The 25,024-nt window shown below is 38.2% G+C and overlaps 2 protein-coding genes across 4 annotated transcripts; one reads left to right on the forward strand and one right to left on the reverse strand.

The window, feature by feature from the left end:
- Positions 1 to 1,804: 1,804 nt before the first annotated feature.
- LOC310718416 (BOLA class I histocompatibility antigen, alpha chain BL3-6-like) lies at positions 1,805 to 21,202 on the forward strand. 3 transcript variants are annotated; one of them, XM_083527234.1, is made up of 8 exons: positions 1,805 to 1,972; positions 7,392 to 7,652; positions 13,659 to 13,934; positions 15,580 to 15,876; positions 15,971 to 16,072; positions 16,183 to 16,209; positions 16,310 to 16,379; positions 16,515 to 16,619. In XM_083527234.1, the coding sequence occupies exons 1-7, from the start codon at positions 1,900 to 1,902 to the stop codon at positions 16,342 to 16,344; spliced, it is 1,071 nt and encodes a 356-aa protein (XP_083383360.1). In that variant the 5' UTR covers positions 1,805 to 1,899; the 3' UTR covers positions 16,345 to 16,379; positions 16,515 to 16,619. The 3 variants fall into 3 exon arrangements, with proteins under 3 accessions (XP_083383360.1, XP_083383361.1, XP_083383362.1); XM_083527235.1 differs by lacking the exons at positions 15,971 to 16,072; positions 16,183 to 16,209; positions 16,310 to 16,379; positions 16,515 to 16,619 and adding an exon at positions 19,737 to 21,202; XM_083527236.1 differs by lacking the exons at positions 15,971 to 16,072; positions 16,183 to 16,209; positions 16,310 to 16,379; positions 16,515 to 16,619 and adding an exon at positions 19,749 to 21,202.
- A 250-nt stretch (positions 21,203 to 21,452) lies between these two features.
- Positions 21,453 to 23,922, reverse strand: mmab (metabolism of cobalamin associated B). Its single transcript, XM_083527264.1, has 9 exons — positions 23,571 to 23,922; positions 23,052 to 23,116; positions 22,812 to 22,905; positions 22,649 to 22,706; positions 22,462 to 22,534; positions 22,218 to 22,315; positions 21,963 to 22,027; positions 21,786 to 21,845; positions 21,453 to 21,688 (listed from the first exon to the last, which is right to left on the reverse strand). The coding sequence occupies exons 1-9, from the start codon at positions 23,672 to 23,674 to the stop codon at positions 21,592 to 21,594; spliced, it is 714 nt and encodes a 237-aa protein (XP_083383390.1). The 5' UTR covers positions 23,675 to 23,922; the 3' UTR covers positions 21,453 to 21,591.
- Positions 23,923 to 25,024: the final 1,102 nt, after the last annotated feature.

Consider the following 25,024-nt stretch of genomic DNA (forward strand, 5'->3'; position numbering starts at 1 on the left):
GTTCCTCTATCTTTTGATTGTAGCAGTGCTTGGCCTCTTTGATGCCCCTCTTCAGGTTAGCTCTGGATGTGCTGTAGGCCTGAACGTCACCTGACCTGAAGGCAGTAGCGCACCTTCTTGTTCATCCATGGCTTCTGATTTGGGTATGTGATGATCTGTTTCTGGGTAATAACACTGTCTATGGTTGAACTGATGTAATCCAGAACAGAGGAGGTGTAGCAGTCCATGTCTGTGAGAGTGTCACTGGTGGCCTGAGCAGCAAATGTACTCCAGTCTGTGTGTGAAATCCTTTCCTGAAGTGTGTGCCTCTGCAGGCCGCACCTTGATGGTTCTCACTGATGGCTTTACCCGGTTGATGAGGGGTGCATATTTGGGGGTGAGGAACAAAGAAAGGTGATCTGACTGTCCCAGGTGGGGGAGGGGGGTCGCAACATAAGCTCCAGCCATGTTTGTGTATACATGGTCTAAAGTTTTGTTCCCTCTGGTGTGACAGGAAACATGCTGATGAAATTTTGGAAGCACTGCCTTTAAGTTTGAGTAATTAAAAGCAACAATAAACGCAGCTTCCGGGTGAACAGTCTGTTGTTTACTGATGGCCGCATAAAGTTCTTTCATAGCGAGCTTAGCATCAGCATCGGGGGGAATGTAAGCAGCAGTAATAATAGTGGCAGTGAACTCCCGCGGTAGATAAAACAGTCTACATTTAACCATGAGAAATCCAGGTTAGCTGAACAATGACTCTCGACAATAACAGAGTTCGTGCACCAAGCTTTGTTCACATAAATGCACAATCCACCGCCTCTGGTCTTACCAGAGCCATCTAATGTCCTATCCGCCCAGAGTGTGTGTCGTTCCGCTAGCTCAATAGCGTTGACCGGAATGCCGCTGTGTAGCCATGTTTCCGTGAAGATCATGACATTACAGTTTCGAAGTTTTATGCTGTGTGTGATGCTGAGTCGAATCTCCTCCATTTTGTTTACCAGTGACCGAACATTGGCGAGGAAGATGCTGGGTAAAGAGAGCCTGTGTGGTGTTAGCTGTAGCTTGGCTTTCATTCCACCACGCTTCCCCTGCCTTTGTTTACGATCTCGACACCGCCTGCGAGCACTTCCGCCCGGCCGGGTAGAGTGAGCTGCCTCGGGTGCTCTGGTGATCTCAGGAAGGAGATGAAGGTTGAAGGATGAAGACTCATTTCTGAAGCCTTTTCTGATCTGTGTGTGTTTATTGATGATAAACACAGGAGAGGTTTTTATTAACAGTGGAGTAAATAACACACACACACACACACACACACACACACACACACACACACACACACACACACACTCTACACTACACTATATACAGTTATAATTAAATTAAATCTGTAATAAAGTATGACTTTATTGTAGTTATATTTATTGAACATGTAGAAAATCTTAATGTTAATAAACAACAATTCATTTTGTACATGAAATTATGATTGATCTAATTACATATAAATAATATAATAATAATAATAATAATAATAATAATAATAATAATAATAATAATAATAATAATAATAATATTTAGATTAAACATGTGAAAATATAAAAGAGTAAAGAGTGATGTAAAGAGTTTAATAGAGTGATGATGATAAACTCTTCTCCATATTTTCTTTCACTTTCAGTATAATCCTGCACTCCTCATTTCACCTCAGATCCTGATGACGAAACTGAATCCTCAATTCTGATTGGTGCAAACTCTGAGTTCTGATTGGATAAACTCCTCCTCCTTTTCTGGTAGAGCAGAAGTGCAAAGAGAATCAGGAGGATCTGTAACCTGCTCTTCTTCTCTGGAGTTACACACGGAGTTATAAATAATAATAATAAGAGGGTATAGAGTGTTTGGAGAGTGTTTGGTGTGTGTTATAGGTGAATGATGGCGCGCTGCAGTTCAGTAATGAAAGCTCTGGTTTTCCTCACATTTTCTCTTCATCTTTCATCAGCAGGTGAGTTCAGTCATTTATACTGTCTTTATATTTACTCTATAATATTATACTTCTTTATTCACTTTACTGTAGAAAATCACACTTTAATAACCTGTAACAGAGACACTGTGGAGGAGATCTGTGTGTGTGTGTGTGTGTGTGTGTGTGTGTGTGTGTGTGTGTGTGTGTGTGTGTGTGTGTGAGAGAGAGGTCACTCCTCAGTTCAGGTTATGAGACAGTGAGTGAAATTTATTGTTTATAGTATGATATAAAGGGCGATTTATACAATACACAATACTGATAAACTGTGTGTGTGTGTGTGTGTGTGTGTGTGTGTGTGTGTGTGTGTGTGTGTGTGTGGCTGAAAGTGTGTTTAATTCTTTTTTGTTTATTAAACTTTCACTTTGTGCCAGTTAGTATTATTAAATAAAATAAAATAAATTAAGAGAGTTAAAGAAATTGCCTGGGGAATAAATTGTAAATTTTTACTGAATACATTTATAATTAATAAATAAATAATAATTTCAGGATTGATGATAAAATAACATCAGTAATAATACGTTTATTTTAATTTATATTAGCGCCTTTCCCAAGCTCAAGGACGCTTTACAAGGTAACAGATGAAATATAATGAACATACATAAACAAACATATTCGTTGGACATTTGCCCAGGACGAAGGATCACATGCAGCTGCATGAGTTAATAGCAGAGACAAACACAGACACAAAAACATACAGGACAGATAGATATAAAATCAAAGGAGATGAGTCTATGGTCAGAAAGAGGGGTAGCTAAACTATCAACAGAGATATTATTCAGACCAGATGTACAAACAAGATCAAGCGTGTGACCATGAGTATGAGTTGGAAAATTAACATGCTGGATGAGGTCAAAACAGTCAAAGACAACATTTAGCTGAGTAGCAGTGGAGCAAGCAGTATCAACATGAATGTTGAAATCACCAAGAAGAAGAACTTGGGACGACACAGCACATGCTTGGGTTAGTAGTTCACTGAGTTCTGAGAAAAAGTCACTTTGTTGTTTAGGTGGTCTGTAAATTAATATAAGTACAACGGGATGTTTGATACCAAACTTCATAACCATGTACTCAAATGTCGTGGTATTGTGAAAAACCAGTTTAGAGACATTTATAGACGCTCGAAAAATGACAGCAAGACCACCTTTCCCAGTTTACCAGATCATCTTTCACAAAATCATCTGCGCGTTCTTAAACTATAACTGTAAATTATGTGTCATGATTCAGGTTTAGTGGACATATGGAGAGAACTACATCCAGGGGTTAAGGATTATACATTTTACTGTTCTTCCCATAATTCTGACTCCAGATTAGATGATCTATTCTTGCCTTCCAGATTTGTTAATTGTGTAAATGTGAAATTCCTGTGAAATTGGTCCAGTGGTTCTTTCGGACCATAGCCCAGTGTATTTACATTTAACACAATTTACAACCCTAAATCTTCTCACTGGAAATGTAACAGTTCTCTCCTTAATGATGCTTTCTACCAGTTTCTTAAAGGAAATGATCCCAGTGCTGGCAGGATAATGAATTCTGTCCAGTAAACAGAGACACCAAATGGGACGCAGCTAACGCCACCTTAAGGGGCCACATGATCTCTTTTACCACATGGTGTAGAAAACAAAAGGCAGAGAACAGGAAAACGTTAGAAGAAGAGGTTAAAAGATTGGAATTCATTCACAAAATTAAGCACAAAACAACAGGAATCTTCTAACTGGCTCCAGATCTAAACTAAACTTAAACTACTTATAACATGTAAAAAAAAAATATATAATATTCATCAGGCAGAAGTTTTATCAGTATGGGAATAAACCCAGTCACCTCTTGGCATATCAACTGAAATGTGAACAAGCTGAAAGGTCCATCAGGTCCAGTGAAACCGCTGAGGGAGTAATTACACATGATCCAGCTAAAATAAACTCCAGTTTTAAAGATTTTGATGAGAATCTCTACCTCCTCTTGCCCTGACACTTTTTTAGATAGGATACCCCTACCCTCAATCTCAGACGAGGACCAGGCCTTTCTCAATACCTCTCTAACAAAAGAAGAAATCTTTGCTGCTATTCAATCGAAGCCTAGTAGGAGGACACCAGGGTTGGATGGCTTCCATCCAGAATTTTACAAAAGTATCTGGCATGTACTGTCCCCTGTTTTCATGCCAGTAGATGATCATTTTTGGAAGACGGTCTAACTCTTGCTTCAATTTGCTTGATCCTCAAAAAAGGAAAGAAGCACAGTGCAAATGAATCAGAATCAGAAATAGCTTTATTACCAAGTATGTTTACACACACAAGGGATTTGACTTGGCATCAGGAGCTTCCAGTGCAGGAGAAGTCCAGACATGATGTAACAGAATAGTAAAGCAGACAGTTGAATAATAATAATACAGTATATACAGAGTAAAAATACTGTTTCAATAAATGTTCTGATGTTATTTACACGTGTGCAGTTTACACATGGACCATTTGGATTTTGTGTATAAATGTGTCAGTTATGATGGACAGTGTGTAGTTATGAATAGTTTCATTGTTCATGCTGTTTATAGTCTGCGGGAAAAACAAGTGTTTTAGTGCCTGGCTGTTCTGGTGGTTGAAGCTCTGTAGCGCTGACCAGAAGGCAACAGTCTGAAGAGAGAGTGGGTCACGTGTGTGGGGGTCCAAAGTGATGTTCTTAACCCTTTTCTCCACTCTGGATGAGTAAAGATCTTGAAGATTGGGAAGTGTTTAGCAAACTGCCAAACTGTTTACTATCAAGTAGACTTTCAATCCACAGAGGGTGCCGTCAGGGCTGTGCCCCGTCACCACTTCAATCTGACTTCTACATTGAACCTCTTGGCACAGGCACACACACACACACACACACACACACGTTCTGAACTGCTACAATCTGAACCCAAACACACACTCATACTCATATCACAAGTCCACGTCTTCAGCACCACCATATAATATTATTTATTACTACACAACTGTTTACATGCTGTTTTTTTCTACATCCATGTGACTGCTGCTGCTGCTGCTGCTGTTTTGAACAAACTTTTATGTTTACATTTTGCGTTAACTTCTAAGTAACACTCCTGCATTCAGTTCTCTCTCACACACTGCGCTGTATAATACACAGCAGGTTTACTGACACCACTAGTTTGTGTTTTGTGTTGTCCTACACTGTCTTGTGTTGTCCTACACTGTCTTGTGTTGTCCTACACTGTCTTGTGTTGTCCTACACTGTCTTGTGTTGCACTGTTTAAACACGATGCACTTTGTCATTTTATTTCATATTCACTTTATGTGCATATGATACACTCACTAGTCCTTCACTCTGTGTTTCTCTGTTGTGTAGCTTTATGATGTTTATGTAGCACCAGGGTTCTGGAGAAATGACAGATATATACTGTAGAAATTACAATAAAATCTTCTTGACTGGACTTGAACAGTGAGACTGTGATAAAGGAGATCTGACAAACTTAAATACTTAAAAATAAATGTTTCTCTTTAAAAGACAAAATATCTACTATATTAATAATAATAATAATAATAATAATAATAATAATAAATAATAAATAAATGACCATTATTGTGTAGTACTTATGTGAGAGTGTGTGTGTGTGTGTGTGTGTGTGTGTGTGTGTGTGTGTGTGTGTGTGTGTGTGTGACTTTACTGTTCAGGTTGTGAGACAGTGAGTGACTTTATATTGTTTATAGTATGGTGAGGGAGATTTATACACTACACAATACTGATAAACTGTGTGTGTGTGTGTGTGTGTGTGTGTGTGTGTGTGTGTGTGTACTGAAGCTGAAAGTGTCTTTAATTCTTGTTTGTTTATTAAACTTCCACCTTGTGCCAGTTAGTATTATAAAAAAAATTAAATAAATTAAGAGAGTTAAAGAAATTGCTTGAGGAATAAATAATTCATTTTTACTGAATACATTAATAATTAATAAAACATTTATAAATATAATAAATAAATAATTTCTGGATCGAGGATAAAATAACATCAGTAACATCAGATAAACAGCACACAGCTATACTTCTACTTCTTTTATTATTGTATTATAATTATTATTATTATATTATTATTATATAATTATTATAACTGTAAATGATCATATCTGATAGAAAAGTTTCTGAAACCTGCACCACCTCATTAACACTTTCCTCTAAAACATCCTCAATACAATCTGACACTCTACTGCCCCCTAGTAGATAGGATTTATCTCTGTACTGCACTCAATAGCAGACTTTAGGCAGGTTTTTATTCAGCTGATTTCATGATTTTGGAAAATTGTTAATAAATATGTGCTTTTTAAAGCATCTAATTATTAATTAATATTTTGTAAAGAATGTTGTAGTAAAATCGTGTTAAATATGTGTATTAAATATGATACAGCAGGTGTATAAAATAATTTAGATTATCATCAATGTTTTATATTTTATGATGTAATCTGTATTATTCCTGCTATAATACACAAATACAAAATACAATACATATAAATATTAATTAAATATATTATTATATATTATTGTATTATCATTATTATTATTATTATTATTATATTATATACATTATTCCTGCTCTAATGTCAAATACTAAGTTTTTATAATTTATTAAAGTAATGAAAAGTAAATGATCATAAAATAATTTATAACTGATTCCATACCAGTGGAAATGAAATATTTGTGATTTTTGTGCATCTAATCTGATGATGTAACTTGTTAATATTTTAAGTCTTTTCAGTAAAATAAATAAATAAATAAATAATGATAATAATCTAAATGTTATTTTTATTAATTCAGAGAATAAATTCAGAATAAACAAATATTATTATTCTGTATATTTTCAGCTGTAAATAAACTGTAAATTGTGATCAGCGTGTTTATGGATGGAAATGAAAGTGATTTAGAGCAGATAGAGGAAGAGGAGGAGGATGAAGAGTGAACATTCCAAATACAATAATCCGTCTTTGTTTTTGTAATAAAATAAACATAGTTGTGGTCAGTAAATTCGAATATCATACAAAAAATTCACATTTGTAAACGTAATTTATTGTGATTTTTAATTTATTTTAAAGACCCAGTAAACACTTCAGTTTCCAAAATATATCATTTTCTGTTAATAATTTGATTTCGGGTTTCACAGGGTTATTATTATTATTATTATTATTATTATTATTATTATTATTATTGATGTTTCTCAGAGTAAAATAATAAATAATAAAGTGATGAATGTACAGTGATGTGATTCAGTATCAGATGATTATAGAAATAAAATCATTAATAAAAGAGTTCATAATAAAAGCAGTGTGTAGAGTGAGTGTAAGTACTGTTACTGTGTGTGTGTGTGTGTGTGTGTGTGTGTGTGTTGTATTATTGTGTAATAATGTGTGTGTTTATTATTTGACAGTGAAACACTCTCTGCAGTACGTCTACACTGCAGTTACACCAGGAATAATTTTCCCAGAGTTCACTGCTGTTGGTCAGGTGGATGGACAGGAGTTTGTTTACTACGACAGTAAAATCAGGAAAATGATCCCAAAGACGCAGTGGATCCAGAACAATGAGGGAGAAGATTACTGGAACACAGAGACACAGAATGCGCAGAGACATCAGGAGAACTTCAAAGTCGATGTGGCAACTCTAATGCAGCGCTTCAATCAGACTACAGGTAACCCTCACCCTACACACACACACACACACACACACACACACACACACACACACACACACACACACACACACACACACACACACACTTTAGATTCTCAGAAGTGCAGTAATTCATTCATCATCATCATCACTGTTAATTTAAACTTTATTTACAAATGGAAAAAGAATAAATAGATATAGATTTATATAATGAAGAGTTTAATATCAGATATTTAATATCATGTGATCAAAATCTGTGAGAGAATAAAACTGATTACACTGATCTCAGTGGAGACATCAACACACACTTACAAATAAACATACACACATACAAAGTGCCGTTGAGAGAGAGAGAGAGAGAGAGAGTGTGTGTGAGAAAGAGAGAGAGAGAGAGAGAGAGAGAGAGAGAGAGAAAGAGAGAGAGAGAGAAAGAAAGAGAGTGTTAGAGACAGAGAGAGAGAGATAGAGAGATAAAGAGAGAGAGAGAGACAGAGAGAGAGTGAAAGAGAGAGATAGTGTGTGAAAGACAGAGAGTGAGATAAAGAGAGAGAGAGAGAGTGTGAGAGATAAAGAGAGAGTGTGAGAGAGAGAGAGAGAGAGAGAGATAGAGAGAGAGTGTGAGAGAGAGAGAGATAAAGAGAGAGAGAGAGGGAGTGAGAGATAGAGAGATAAAGAGAGAGAGAGAGATAAAAAGAGAGAGAGAGAGAGTGTGTGTGTGTGTGTGTGTGAGAGAGAGAGAGATTTTTAGATTTTAAAAAAGACCTTTATTACCAAAGTTCAGGACATACAACAGCAACCAGTAAAAAGGTTCAATTTAAGTCAATGCAGAGAAAAGAAAATATAAAAGAATAGATTAAAAAGTAATTCACGTAAAAAAGCGTCAAAGACATCTGATACATTTTGTTTTTAAGACATGCTCAGTGCAAAATGCAGTTCATCATTTAAAACCGAGCAGAGTGCATCTTTATTGCACTAGATTCTCTCGAACATCACCAAGTTTACCGTCTTTTTGTAAAAGTGAAAATCCACCAAAATCCTGGACTTCATCATTGCTGCTGCCACCAATTTTGCATCAGTGCTGCCTCTACGTTCTATCTTATTTCTGCGGCTGATGTAAATGCCCATCTTCGCCTGGCCCACGACAAAGTTTAAAAGTTGACATTCCGCTTGCCTCCTGTGAGTGTACTTCACTCCCAGGATAAAAGTTTGGACCGAGAAGGATCTGTTAAAAGCACTAAAAACAGTCTGTAAAAAAGTTAAACGTGGACTCAGTCTGGGACACTGAGTAAAAGCATGAAATATCGTCTCTCTCTGGAGACAAAACGGACACTCGTGACTCGACTCTGAACACAGAACCGAGACAAAGGCATTAACAGCAATGAGTCCGTGCAGGATTCTCCACTGTATGTCTCCAGTTCTTTTCGTTAATGGTGGCTTGTAGAGTGTTCTCCACTGTGGTCGCTCTTCCTCCCCCAGCCCGAGGACTGAGCGCCACGGCGTGTCAACTCTACCATTAAGACTTTTCTTGTTAAAAACCATAACACAAGCTTTATAAAACAATTTTCCAGGGACCATGTAGAAGTTCATACCCGTGACATTCTTACAGTTTAAAAAATGACCAGTACTTCCCTCTAAATCTGGAGACAGGTTTGAAAGCTCAGGAAAAGGGTCCTCCTCAACCGGCTGTTCAGAGCCTCCACAGTACTTCACTAACATTCGTAGCTCCACTGGTGAGAGAGCAGAGTTCCACCCCTGGAGTAGTCGTGCCACGATCCGTACTGATCTCAATCCCAGCCGGGCAGCGACTCCACTGGCATCCTTGAATTCTGGTCCAGCCAGGTCCACCAGGTGTTTCAGCGTGATAAGACCAGATGCCAGCAGAGTCTGGGTGAGGGCACTGCCTGCAGTGTCCAGATGGGCCCCATAGATGAGGGGCTCCTGAAGTAGCCAGTGTAGTGAGTCCGTGCCCGTGGCTCTCTCTGTCTTAAAAAGTCTCCACACTTTAAAAAGATTGTGATAAAAAACAGGTAGCCCCAAAGTGTCCAGTCGTCGAGGTTCTAGTAAAAACAAAGGTCTATCAAGCCCTAGATTTCTAAAAGACCTTAAAATAGTACTGGCCACACATTTCCAACTTAAAGACATTGAACCGCTTAAAAATCTCTGTAAAAACTGTAAACGAAAAGCAGCAGTTCTGCTCTGTAGGTGCACTACGCCCTGCCCACCTTCATCTTTAGGTAGGTACAAGACACCTTGGGGCACCCAGTGCAGCTTGTCCCAGAAAAACCCCCAAAACATCGACTGAATCCTTGATTAAAGCGTTACAGGTGGGTCTATACACGTTAATTTGTGCCACAGGGAGGACGCCGCCAGGTTGTTTATAACCAGCACGTGTCCTCTGTAAGACAGCTTGGGTAATAGCCACCTCCATTTATCCAAGCGACCTTTTATTTTTGAGACTGTCCCTTCCCAGTTCTTATGCATGAAGGCCCCTCCTCCCAGGTAAACTCCCAGATATTTAAAACCTTCTTTTTTCCAAAGGAGCCCCCCTGGGAGTTCGGGCACGCTAGATGACCAACGCCCGACCAGAAGGGCCACGCTCTTACCCCAGTTAATCTTGGCCGAGGACATTATGCCATAGTCCCTGGAGACTTTGTTTAGTACGTCGATGTTGGTCAATAAACACTACTATGTCGTCAGCATATGCAGACAAACGGAGAGTGGTCCCACAACCAGGAAAAGAGAAACCTTTCAGTTCACTTCTCAGCCTGTTCAAAAACGGTTCTATGGCTAGGGCGTAGAGCATTCCTGACAGAGAGCAACCCTGTCTCACACCCCTGTACACTTTAAAAGGAGCACAAAAGCCACCATTAACCTTCAGTACACTTTCAATGTCACAATACAAAACTCTTATTTTATTTTTAAAATCAGAGCTAAAACCAAAAGCTTCGAGAGTTTTCCAAAGAAAATCATGTTCCACCCTGTCAAACGCCTTCTCCTGGTCTATGAAGACCAGACCCATTTTCAGCCCGAACAGTTCTGATGCACTAATAAGATCCCTAACCAGCGAGATGTTGTCAAATATCGACCGCCCCGGTAACGCAGTAAGCCTGATCAAAATGAATAACTTCTTCCAGAACGTTTCCCAGTCTGATGGCTAAAACCTTAGAGAGCAGTTTGTAGTCGCTGCACAATAGGGACACAGGTCTCCAGTTTTGTATGTACGTCAAGTCTCATTTTTTCGGGAGTAGCATGAGGACTGCCCTCCTGCAACTCAGTGGAAGCAAACCTCCAGTTAAGCTGCTGTAAAGTACTTCCAGCAAGTCCTTCCTCACAACGGCCCAGAAGCACTTGTAGAACTCTGCTGGAAGCCCATCTATACCCCGCGCCTTTCCACTGTACCATGTAAGGCCTTAAGAAGCTCCTCTGAAGTTATCACCCCACTGAGTGCTGTATCGAGGTGTTCAGGGACTCTGGGCAACCCTCCCAGGAAGACCTGCTCTGCGACCTGGTCCACTACGAGCTCGCTGGTGTAAAGCTTTTCATAAAAACTAACTGCTCTCTTGCGCACTTCGGTGGGATTGGATAAAATGTCCCCAGTTTCGGAACGCAGGTTGTGAATAAAACGCTTTTGGCCGTTTTTTTTCTCGGGGTTAAAAAAGAACTTAGACGGTGCATCCATCTGGTCCGCGTTCTGGAAGCGTGATCTTATCAGCGCACCTTGTACTTTCAACCCTAGGAGGTCAGATAGCTTCTTTTTCTGAACACAGTCCTGATCTCCTGCAGGCTGTTAAAGGGAGTGGAGTCCTAAAATTTCATGTTCTAATTGCCGTATTGACTGAGCCAACTCTCCTGTGACATTTGCAGTGTAATGTTGACATAACTGTTTGGTGTGAACTTTGCCCAGGTCCCACCACTGCTGCAAGGAGGTAAAGTGTTTCTTATCCTCTTTAAAAATTTTCCCAAAAAAGGTAAAAACATCCGTAAAATTATTATCGTGTAAAAGAGCCGTATTAAAATGCCAGTATGCACTTCTTGGTTTGATAGAATTCAAAACTGCTACGCAGGAAACCAAGCTGTGGTCTGAGAGACCAACAGGGCTGATAACACAACTCTTTAAAATGTTTAAATGATGCTTAAAAACGTAAAACCTGTCCAACCTCGCCAGCGACATAAAATTATTGCGGGCATGAGCCATTGTGTACTGTCTCTGAGAGCCATGAAATGATCGCCACGTGTCCCATAAACCATATTTTTTAAGTATCTGAGTGAGACGAGTACGGGAAGGCATGTGGGGTTCTGTATGGTTGCGGTCGCTGTTGTCTACTGTACAGCTAAAATCTCCACCCACAAATAAAAATTCTTCATCATCATATGCCTCGATGGCTGTACATAAAACACCAAAAAAACTCTCTACACTCTCTACAGGTGAGGTTGGAGCATACACACAGATAAAAATAAAAACTTGATTTTCAAACTGGGCCCTGACTTTCAACAGTCTGCCCTTCACAATCTCCTCCGTATCGTACGTAACTGGTGTAAAATTCTTAGAGAATAAAACAGCCACGCCCCCACTGGTGGAGGTGTAGTGGCTCAGGCAGGAAAGACCAGGCCATTCCTGTGTCCAGTCAGGGAGATTTCTACTGTCACTGTGGGTCTTTTGTAAAAACAACACGTCTATCTTCTTCTGCCTTGCTACTTCAAATATCTCCGCTCTCTTCCTGCTATCTCTCGCCCTATTAACATTTAGAGATGAGATGTGTATGTCCTCCATAACAAACCAGAAGAGGGATAATAACAGCAGAGTGTGCAGCCACTGAGGACTAAGAAGACTAAACCGTTTCACCACCATCATCACATAAATTTGTGAGTTTCGTCAGTATCTTCTTCAGCCGATAAACTTCCTTATCTTTAAACAACCTTCACTCATGAACCGTTTAATAGCTTCATATAAGCGCTTCAAATCAGGGAAATAATCACTGATGTTCACCAGACGCATGTTTTTAGTGACTTTAAGGAAGTGTTTAATTTTAGTGACAGTATTATCTTTATTAGGAGTATTACTTACAGCAGGGTTGGGAACACTGGACTCAGGCACAACCACATCACTCTCTGTCTCACTTTCACTTTCTACGGCTTCTTGGTCCGCCTTTTTTCGCGTACTTTAAAGCAGCTTTTCTCCCCCTTTTTTTCCTCTTTCCGGGGGTTTTGAAGGCGACATGTTCAGTTTCCATCATTACAGTGTTAGTAACCTCATCCATCATCACGGTTCCTACACCGACAGTGATTTCCTGTGTGTGAATCATCACATCATCAGTGTCGAGCTCTGTGTTACTGTCCAGAGCACTGATCTCAGTCTGCCCAGTGCACCCAGTGTTAATCACCTCCCCACCGGACACTGGGTTAGTTTCAGTACTCAACACTTCAGATAACTCTCCCACAGGAATATCAGCGCTGTCTGACTCCGATCCGCTCGCATCCGGGAAAACCGCACCACTCGCCGCCAGTACCGGAAAATCTGCTCCGCCCGCCGCCGGCGGGTCCACATCACCCGAGGCCGGGAGGACCTCACCCTCCACCTGTGCAGTCTGTTCCGGCCCGTCCCTGACACGAGCCGGAGCGCTCTGTCAGGGACACTCTTTAGAACTGATGATCTAAAGAGTGGAACACTTTCTAAAGCTCCTGAAGCAGCAGTTCAGCCTCTGGATGTGGATTTCTGTAACGTCAGTGAGATGAAGCTCGAATCTTCTGTTCCACCTGAAGCTTTATTTCTCATTAATACCCTTCAGTTTCTCACTGATGCCCCGGTGCAGGGTGGATTTTACCCCCAGTGTAACTCTCACAGCACATCAGCTCTCCGTCTGTGTGTGTGTGTGTGTGTGTGTGTGTGTGTGTGTGTGTGTGTGTGTGAATTATAATAAAATTAGCTTTGTTTGATAGTGTGCTTATCCTATGCTCATTACTCTGTGTGTGTGTGTGTGTGTGTGTGTGTGTGTGTGTGTGTGTGTGTGTGTGTGTGTGTGTGCAGGAGTTCACACAGTACAGTGGATGTTCGGCTGTGAGGTTGATGATGACGGCACTGTTAGCGGATATGAGCAGCACGGTTATGATGGAGAAGATTTCATCAGTTTTAATCTGGAGTCTCTGAGTTGGGTCGCTACCACACCTCAGTCTGTGATCACCAAGAACAAGCGGGATCCTAATACTGGTTTTAATAAGAATCAGGAGAATTACCTGAAGAACATCTGTCCTGAGTGGCTACAGAAATACCTGACTTACGGCAAACACACTCTGGAGAGGAAAGGTAACGTGTTCCTGCATCACACACACACACACACACACACACACACACACACACACACACACACACACACACACACACACACACACACAGTGTAATTGGCATAGCATTAGCTCACTATTATTTTACTATTATTTACACACACACACACACACACACACACACAAAACCAGATGATTGACACATGTGACCCCTGGATGCTCCGCCCCTTTTCTGCATGCCACATTACTGTGTTGTTCTGAGTTCATTAATGTAAAATAAAATCTATTAGTTCTATTATTGTTTACACGCATCACACACTTTATAACGTCACTGTATAAAACACTTTAATGTATAAAAGTGTAGTTTAAAATGTAAAAGTCACATATTGAGATTAATGATCTTTAATTTTGACATTTTAAAGCTTCTAGTAGCTGCAGTTCACTCCTGCTGAGTTTCTTTCTTTCTGTAAACAAACTAAAATATAAAACAGCATTTTAGTATGAAATATAAAGAGATTTGTGTAAATTAACATTTGTGTTGTTTATAATGATAAATGCAGACGACAAATTAACAATCAAACTTTAAACAATTATCATAAAATATAATACAACATTGTTTTTACAATTTTAGTGTAAAATACACACATTTTTTTGTCAGCTGTAAAAAAGTTTATGTAGAATATATAATTAATTTAATTTAAATAATTAAATGATTTTTGCATAAATTAAACACATTGAAAACAAGCATGTGAACGTAGTAAAGTCGCAGTAAATCACATTTAAAATCAGATCAGTTACTGCTGTAGGAGAAAAAGCTATAAAAAGAGAATGAAACGGAGAAACACAGCGAGCAAACAGACTTAATAAATAAAAGGGAAAATATATATTGGTGTATAAAATCATAATAATTCACTGAAACCCAGAACAGTGAGTAAAAAGTGCTGCTTTACTGCTGCTGTTATTTGCTGCTTTTAGATTTAGTGTTTAATTGAATGATCACGATGTTGTGAGGGAACTGATCATGTGACCTGATGATCACGAGTGATGACGGAACAGATCCAGTGCGACTTTCCTGAAGTTACAAACACACACTTTACACAATATCACTTCATTAAACTACACTATTTACACATGAGGATGAGGATTCTAGAGTTTTTACTCCCCGTGCTGATGTTCCACCTTCATCCCTCCCACCACTGTGTTTTCTTTTCCTGCTGCTGGTTGACCCCCGAACTCTCCACCATTTCCTGTTATTTTACGTCACACTGAACGCTGAGCAGCCAAACTGATCAATAACTACATTCACTGATCAATAACCACATTCACTGATCAATAACCACATTCACTGATCAATAACCACTTTCACTAATCAATAACCACATTCACTGATCAATAACCACATTCACTGATCAATAACCTGATCAATAACCACATTCACTGATCAATAATTTCATTATCAATTATATTCATTATTAGTTGCAGCTTCGCTTCTGATAGAAACTTAACCAGGATTTTAGTGACGTGCAGATTACAAGCAGTATTGTTCAGGAGAATTACAGTGTGTGTGTGTGTGTGTGTGTGTGTGTGTTTGTGTGTGTGTGTGTGTGTGTGTGTGTGTGATTTATAATTACAAAAATAATGGTGATTAAATATTTGTGTCTTTGCAGATCGTCCTGAGGCGTCTCTGTTCCAGGAAGAAGCTTCTTCTCCAGAGGTGGTGTGTCATGCTACAGGTTTCTTCCCCAAAACACTGATGATCTCCTGGCAGAAGGACGGAGAGGATGTACTGGAGGACGTGCAGCTCAGAGAGACGTTACCCAACCAGGATGGAAGCTTCCAGAAGAGGAGCATTCTGAAAGTCTCAGCTGAGGAGCTGCAGAAACACACCTACACCTGTGTGATTGAGCACAGCAGCTTGGAGAAGGATTTAGTGCTGCCTGTGAGCGAGAGACGAATCCTGAGAGGTCGGAGAAACACTTTCCTATAAATCTACACATTTACAGAGTGAACACTGATTTACTGATGCAGCAGATAATAAACTCTGTGATCATTTAACAGATGGAGGACCGATTGGGATCATCATTGGTGTCATCGTGGCTCTCGTTGTTCTCGTTGCTGTTGGTGTTGCTGGAATTGTGGTCTGGAAGAAGAAGAACTCTGGTGAGTGGAACAGATGTGAAGTTTTTACAGAACAGATTTACACTTTAATTCTTAATTAAACAAAGAGCACAGATTTGATAATAACTGTGTGTTCATCATCTATGTTTCAGGATTTAAACCTGTTCCACCCAGAGCCTGTAAGTGAAACTTTATGATCCATAAATGATGTTTAAATCCACTACAGTGTTTATGTGCAGTGTTTTGATTTCACGTTGTGATGATTTGAATGTTTTACAGCCTCTGAAGGAGATTCTTCCTCCAATACCTCCTAAAGTGTGAGAGTGTGTGATCCTGCTGCAGTGAGAGAGTAAGACATGATGATGTTTACACTGTAATCTGGAATAAAAATCTGTGTGTGGAGGGAAAATCCAGCAGAAACGTCTGTGTTCATATTAAATCTCTTCTCAGAGATCAAACTCTTTCTGTCTGTCTGTTTTTCTAGGAGAGGAGGAGAGGAAGAGGAGGATCTCTCACACACACACACACACACACACACACACACACACACACACACACACACACACACACACACACACACACACACACAGAGTCATAATTTTTTTCAAAAAGTAAACTATTGTGCTGTGCTGAAGGATCCAGTTTCTCACATTACACATTAAGTTCTCCATATTGTTCTTGATCCTTCCACAGTAGGTCACTTTAGTAAAAATATGTATGAGCTTTTTTCATGTATATAAATGATTTAGTGTAAGATTAAGATCAGATCATAAAGTCAGTACATGATGGGTTTGATTTCCATGTTTAACAGACGGAGTACACAAAGCATGTAGCTGAGTTAAAATAGATATATACTTGTGACTCCAGTAAAAGTAAAAGTGCTCCAATAAATTTTTTTTTTTAGTAAAAGTACAAAAGTATTTTCCTTTAAATGTACTTAAGTATACAAAGTACTATGATTTATTATGTTTATAATGTTCCTGTTATCCTTTTTTATCACAAGACTCTTTACTTAATCATCTCAGTTTATGAGAAAAGACTCTGATGTGACTCTCAGCACACTGATCTATTAATAGAATAATATTCATGTCAAACACTGATATCTATTTAAATTATCATGAACACAAACCTTCTTTTTAACTTAAAATAAATGGTGTAAATGAGGTCACGTGTGTTGTGGTAAGTATGAGTCGGTAGATTCTTCATCATTTATTCCTCTCTAAATGTTCTGCTTGATGTTAAACTGTATGGTGGTAATCAGTAGATACGCCAAGCGCCGATCAAAACACGTGTAAAAACCCTGATTTGTGACTCGCTGCGTGTTTCACAAGTTACGTTTTTATCCTCATAAATAAAAAGGAACGACTGATTTCACGCAATGTATTTGAGTAAAAAGTAACAGATTTGATTTTAGAATGTAGTGAAGTAAAAGTAAAAGTCTCTTCGAATGGAAACACTTCAGTAAAGTACAGATACATGAAAAAGCTACTTAAGTACAGGAACAAATTACATTTACTTCATTACTGTCCACCACTGATATTTAAACCCTGATTGCAGTGAGATTTTTCTCAGCAGCTGATTTGTGTGAATCAGAAAATGGCTTCTTCAGATGTGAGGAATGTTGTAGAGTAAAATATAAGTAACATTTTCAAATAATGTTTTTTTTTTTTTTTACACTAAAAACTGGCATGTGTCAATAATTTATGATGATACTTATTTCTATTATTATTGTTTTCAGGTTTAAATATATATTTTTTTTAGATAAAATATTTTTGGTATTAATTAATTCTATTTAGAATTTTGACTTAATAAAGAGGAGGAGATTCGATAATTTTGTATGTTATTATGTTCCTGCACTTTTTAAACTAAACTGTGGTTGATGTATAAATTCAGTGTGTGTTCAGTGTGTGACTTAAACAACTGAATCTACACTCAGTAGTGAAAATCATCATCTGAATCCCAAATTATCATCTGTTGCCTTCTTTTTTTCTATCTATTTCTACTTCGCATTTTATAAACTATATTTTTATATTAAATGTTGAAGATGTGTAATAAAGTGGTGATTAAAATGCAGATGTTTACTGACTGAGGTGAATATTCATTGAGTTTTATTTCACTTTAATTTCACTGTAAAAGCGACTCAGAGACATGAAATCCAGGACACAAGGACATAACCTCGGGGTAGTTTTTTATTTGTATTATTCTGGGCATACGAGAAGCAGTCACATCACATAGTGTAGACCAAAGCCCAGGCAGGTACCAGTGAAAAAGCATAATCCTTGAACAGTAAATGTAAACACACAGATAAAACACGAGGTTTATAGGAAAACTGGGATGAGACAACTTGATAACAAGAAGAGAAATGTTCAAACAAAATACAGAAAAAACGAATACCTAGCAGGTACGTATACACACACACACACACACACACAGAGTAATGAAACAATGACAACAAAAAGGGGCGGAGACACAATATTAAAATAAATACAAAACACAATAATGATAAAACATGAAAGTGATGTCATGGGATTGAAACAACAAATTAGGGTTTATATGAAAGTGAATTATCAACTTCTGAACACAACACAATTAATAATACTTAATTTCGCTGTATTCTCTTAGTGCGTCATCTATTACTTTAACTTTCAGAATTATATCTCCTTCAGACACTGAAGAATCCTGAATACTGCATGCTGATTGGTCTAAATGCCCAATAGGATGCTGCCATGCGACATTTACAATTGCTATAAAAAAGAAACTGAGGCAGTTCAAGTTAGATATTGAAGTTAAATGTTAGAAGTGTAATAAGAAGGTTTTAAATAATAAAAATAATTAATGAATTAATTAATAAGTCTGTAAAAAAAAAATCATACTTTATTTTTATGCTTATAACATGATTACCTTCTGCTGTTGTATTATTATGAGTCTAATATACACCATATTACCAAAGGTATTGGGTCACCTGGTCAAATGTATGGTTTGTGATTTTTTATATTCCAGAAATCCAGTCCCCATGTTTTACAGCGTGAAATGAAATTTTCCTCATGTCAGTTTACAAAAATAAAAATATACAGAGCTGACAGGCGTTTATTTACATAAAACGTGAATTTGCAATAAAATGACTGTAAACAGTGTGCGCATAATCACTGAATGTGCTGAGATAAGAAATTCAAATGATGATGTTAGTTTTTAAATATGATCATTCTAATAATACAAATGCTTTTATAAAAGGTGAAAGGCTTTGAACTAACATTTTATTGATGTCAGGTGTAAATTTGCATTTGCTTGTGAAAAGTAACCAAAAACTTAATGTTTTACACTCTTACAGAAAAACATTCTTACAGGTACCCTTTTTATTGGAATCACACCCAGATCAAACTTCCCAGAATTTACTGCTGTTGGAATGTTGGATGAAGTGCAGGTCCGATACTACAACAGCAATAACAGGACATTCATCCCAAAGACACACTGGATAAAGAGAGCTCACAGTGATGATTTACATTTTTAGCCAGAAAATGCAGGATGAACAGCACAACTTTAAAAAAGATATAAAGAAACACACCTATGCCTGTGTGATTGAGCACAGCAGCTTGAAGAAGGAGATGGTGCTCGAAGTACCAAAAGGTCCTGATACACTACAAAGTTACAGAGTAAAAGCTGATTTACTAATGCAGCAGATAATAACGACTCTGTGCTGATTTAACAGGTGGAGGATCAAATGGAGGACTGATTGGGATCGTTGGTGTAGTCGTGGCTCTCAGTGTTCTTGCTGCTGGAATTGTGATTTGGATGATGAACTCTGGTGAGTGTCCATCATCATTCAGACCTGTTCTATCCAAACCTGGTAGGTGAACCTTAATGAGCTGTAAATGATATTTAAATCCACTACAGTATTTAGTTTGGGTTTTAATTTAACTTTTTAATTGTACATCAACAACAGAACGAATCTGAAAGAGAGAATGGATTGATGCTGTTGAGTCAGAACAGAGACATACCAAAGGTGATTCAGTGCCACTTACTCATACACACACACACACACACACACACACACACACACACACACACACACACACACACACACACACAGAGACACTAACCTTGAGGCAAACATTCAAAATCATTGTAAAATAGTTTTTTATCCAGCATTAAATTTAGCAACATTAATGAAGAATATAAAATTGTGCAAATGAATATTCATGTCGTACTGCAGTTTATTAGGGTTGGTGTAGACCTGCACTTTCAGGCAATTATCCAAACATCTTAAGCATGTTGTTGATGTCAGAAAGACTGGTTTGTGTTTCTAAGAATCTCTCCAGCTCACTGAATGTGTTTTGTTTTCTACCCTATTGTGCAACCTCTATAAAGTACCCTGTAAAACTTCTCAGAGATAAACATGTTGCTGTAATACTCAAATCCAAGTGTATTAGGCACCAACCACCGTGCCATGATCACCAAGTATCTGTGGCTACATTCCCCACCCCATTCTGATACTCTGAAACTCTGGACCTGTAGCTCCATGAGTAGATGTTTTGTGCTGCTGCCACATGATAGGATGGTTGGATAATTGTGTGAACGTGTGAGTGTAAAAGTGTCCCTAATAAAGTGACCAGTAAGGGTATAGTAGAAGTAAAACCTATAGACACTGTGATAAAAATTATATAAACATTTGTGGTGGTATCATATGATAAAGCCTGTGATTGGCTGATGAATAGTTAACTGATTCTCTGGTGCACATTAAACTCTTAGCTGTTCTGTTTATTTCTGTTACAAACTTTTGTTATAGATTTCTAGACTTTAAACTTTTCCAATTTTCAAACATGAGTTTCAACACCGGTTTTACCTCAAATGTAAGAAGCAACTACAACTTTCCTTATAAACTGTACAAACTGTACCTGAGACTATATATTTTTTTCTTTTTTCTGCACTTTATTGGGGTAATAAAATCTAAATACATTTAATTGAGATATTTTACATATTTAGGCTCTCTAACAGAATCTGGTTGGTTTATAATTGATTGTAATTCATTCTTGCACCTTTACCTTTTTCTACTACGCTACTAAATGTGTGGTTCAGAATATACATAAGACACATAAGATTTGTGAGATTTATGTTTATGAACTGCATCTAAACTTCATCAGATTTTACTTTTACAGTATAAGAGATCACCAGTCACATTCCTTCAGAGTGAAGTCAGGGTTTTCTGCTTCAGAAATGTTGAAACAGAGAAAGATGTGTATGACATTCATGAGTGTGTGCTGTGTTTATTTTCACTTTACATTCACTTCTCTGTCAGACCGGTTTAGTGTCACAGTCAGTCACAATCTTCTGATCATGTGACTGAAAACATGTCTAAACCTGTAAATCTTGTTACAGGTAAGAGTTCAGAATTCAGCATGTAAACGTTTATACACTACAGGACACGTACAAGATTCAGTGTTTATTCAGAACCAGTGTTCATGTGATTAATTACACTCTCAGTTCATTACACTACATCACCTGAATCAGGAACATCAGAGAAGCTTTCAACAATCTGTGATTTAGATAAATATACTGGAAGAATTTCATGTGGAAGTACTTTCAGGTCTCCTGTAGATCTTCTCCATGTTTCCTTCTTTCACAGCTGTGTATCTGGCCAGTGTGAACAGATAATCACTCAACCTGTGTAATAAAATATCATCAGAGTGGGTAAAGAAGTGAAACCTTTGGGTACGTTATAAATCAGTGTTAAGATTTTGAATGAACTCCTGAGTTTTACCTGTTGAGGTATTTACTGATGTCAGGATCGGCTTCACCTGAGCGCACGACAGGAGCCACACTGCAGAGAGACAGGAAGTCATGTCAATTATCTTATAATGAGACCTGGTACAGCAACAATAGTGCAGTGTGTGTGTGTGTGTGTGTGTGTGTGTGTGTGTGTGTGTGTGTGACTGACCAGCGTTCAGCCCGGCGACACACAGCTCTGGCCACATGCAGTGCGGCACTGCTTTTTCCCCCCGACTGCGGAAAATAATCCCCCGGGAAAGGAGAAGAAACGAGATTCACACAGGAGGAAATACACACAGGCCTTAAAGATCCTTTTATACCACAAACCTGGATTCTTGTTTGACTGATCACAGCTTCAGTACTAAAGATTCAACATGTCACCAATTACACAAAAAAAACATCAGATTTGTGTAAATGTTCTTACAGGCAGTATAAAGTGTGTAAGAGGAGGAAGTTCAGCTGTATAGGAATCAATCCAGTTCTCCAGCTCTGCTACGGGCTCACTGCTGAACTCCGTCTTTTCTGGTGTATAAAAAACACTAAATAAGACACTGCACAAACTGCTGATTTCTGTCTCTTTCTCACACACACACACACACACACACACACACACACACACACACACACACACACACACACACACACACACACTGCAATTGGATACACACTTATGTGGCTCTCTCGGGCTGAAGAGCGAGGAGTGGCCAAGTTGGAGCCCACGTCCTGCAGCACACACTGGATCTGGAAAAGAAAAAGACAAAACTACAACACGCTGCCTTATATGTGTGTAATATACTGTCCTGTTTACCAAATACAACACACACAACGTTGTGAGGAACTGGTAAACACACACACCTTGTCTAGCTGATGAGTGAAGGTGTGTTCTTTCTCGAGACAGAACTCTCTGGCCAGCCTAAAGAAGGAAGAGTGTGTGTGATGAAGACTTCTGAAAACTGCATTAATGATGAGATACAGAAAGATGTGTGTGTGTGTGTGTGTGTGTGTGTGGACAGTTTACCCGATGGCGGACGAGAGCTCATCCGTCGTACCCAGAGCTTCAAAAATACGATCTTCTTTGGGTCGTCTCTCTCCTGTGAAAGTGCTGGAAAATCCTTAGAGAATGAAATGGAGGGAAACCAGACACAGTTTGAGTCTCAGTGTGAAATGATGGTGGTGTGAAGGCTGAGGGTGAAGGTGTTCATGTCTGTGTTCACAGTAAAGAGAGAAAAGATGATGGAAGAACAGTGAAGGGTGAAACCTTTATCTCCCGTTTTGGTGTAAATCTTGGGAATCTTCTGATCTCGATCCGACTTTGTTCCAAACCTCAGAGAGAAAAATCCCAGACATGGTTAATAAACAGTCACAGCTCAGGAGAGACTTTTCTCTGTTTGTGACCAGAAGGTTGTGAGTTTAAATCTTTGAAGTGATACAGAGACACAGTAATGAAGACTGCTGTATAAAAGCCTTTAATCCAACGTCCATCTATGAATCTTGAAGGAAACTGGTTTTGTCATTGCACAAAAAAAACAACAACCTTTTCTGACTTTACAAACAATTTTGGTTTATTGAATAAATTACCATTTTATATATAAACCATATTTCAATTCCTTCACCATAACATTTATTAATAGCAATGTTTCCATGGCAACCAACGGCTCATGAACCCTACGTGACCCGGATATAGATAGTCATTCCAGGTCGTGACGCGGATTCTCGTTCGGGTTGCTAACAGTTTAGCATAAAAGCACAATGTTCATAATTAAATCTAGTTGTTTACCTTCTGATGTTTCCACACAGAAGCTGCTGTGACTTTAAACATGTGATTAACTGCAGCACACAGTGACGGTGTGCAGGACGATACAAAGCTCCTGACGCCATCATACAGTTATTCCGTGTACAGCGCGGTGTGTTTACATTTATATTTATTTACTAAACACCTTAATAATGCACTCGCGCTAATTTACAGCTATACAAACCCAAAGTTCACACTGAACACTTTTGGCCTTTCTGCTACCCGTAGTTGAGTAGGCGGCGATATGGATTGGGTTTGTCTACACTTCATATGGATGTGTAGACATATGGATTTGAAGTGTGTCTACACTTCATCTAGAAGGCTAAATCCGCTTGTGGCTATGGGCGCCATCTTGTGGGCATGGATGTGTAACTGCACCAGCACCTTTTTCTAGTGAGTTTGAGTATACTAAGTAGAACACTAGATAGTGTGCATTCTCATGGCTGCCATTTTGGATGTGTTCCAAATCTCAAATATCTTGTGTGTGGAGTTGCTACTGTGTTTAGACTTTTCTTGACGCTGCGGGCGCCACTTTGTGGGCATAGATGTGTAACTGCACAGGCACCTTGTTTTAGTGAGTTTGAGTATACAGTACTAAGTAGAACACTAGATAGTGTGCAGCCTCCTGGTCGCCATTTTGGAAGCGTTCCAAATCTCAATCTCTCCGCAGATGAAAAAAAGCTTGAGTTTGTCTGCCCTCACGACGGTGTATTAGAGCAATATAATATTTTACAAAAAAGAGAATAGGCAGGAATTGTGCACATTTATGAAAAAAGAACAAATTAACGAGAAAAACTTTCCAGTATTATGATCTGGTGATTCTGGTCTAAAATAATAATAACACCTTGTTGTTTAATCGAAAGGAGAGAAAAGTTTGATTAGATTTTCCACTCAGGAATGAAGACAAGTGATATCTGGCAACCTTGTAAAGTCTATATGCGATTTTCTTCGTTGATAGAAAAAATAAACAATTTATTTTTACACACAAAACTTTCAAGTTTATTTCTCGTAAATTTCTTCTTGAGTTTTAACCTCAAAAAATTCGGGAAAATGTCGGAAATTTCCTCCTCCTTCACTGTTTATATTCATATAAATGAATAAGGCAACACTATTTATAAGATAATGATAAAATATTTGCATCAAGTAATTATTTAGTCACATAATGTAAGTTTTTTCCACAGAAGTACAAATAAATAAAAGTTGGAATGAAACCACACTAAATATTACTAAACAAACACTATTTTTTTCACTGGAAATCACTTATTCTATGAAAACTTTTTGACTTAAACAAAAAAATTGACCACTACATTTATAAGAAAAACATAAACATCATAAATAAAAGAAACACACTTTTTAATGACAAATTTAGTAAAATTATCTGTTCATCATCTATAATTAATGCAAACGTGTTTAATTTTCCAACTCGCGATTTCCCTGAA

Source organism: Silurus aristotelis (genome assembly GCF_946808225.1).
Source record: "Silurus aristotelis genome assembly, chromosome: 23".
NCBI classification, from domain to species: Eukaryota; Metazoa; Chordata; class Actinopteri; order Siluriformes; family Siluridae; genus Silurus; species Silurus aristotelis.

Coding starts and splice junctions, on each gene's coding strand:
- mmab (XM_083527264.1), bottom strand. CDS start 23,674: ATGATGGCGTCAGGAGCTTTGTATCGTCCTGCACACCGTCACTGTGTG. Junction 23,117..23,570: donor CTGTGTGGAAACATCAGAAG/GTAAACAACTAG, acceptor TTTCTCTCTGAG/GTTTGGAACAAAGTCGGATC. Junction 22,535..22,648: donor TCACTCATCAGCTAGACAAG/GTGTGTGTGTTT, acceptor TTTCTTTTCCAG/ATCCAGTGTGTGCTGCAGGA.
- LOC310718416 (XM_083527234.1), top strand. CDS start 1,900: ATGATGGCGCGCTGCAGTTCAGTAATGAAAGCTCTGGTTTTCCTCACA. Junction 13,935..15,579: donor ACACACTCTGGAGAGGAAAG/GTAACGTGTTCC, acceptor GTGTCTTTGCAG/ATCGTCCTGAGGCGTCTCTG. Junction 16,073..16,182: donor CTGGAAGAAGAAGAACTCTG/GTGAGTGGAACA, acceptor TCTATGTTTCAG/GATTTAAACCTGTTCCACCC.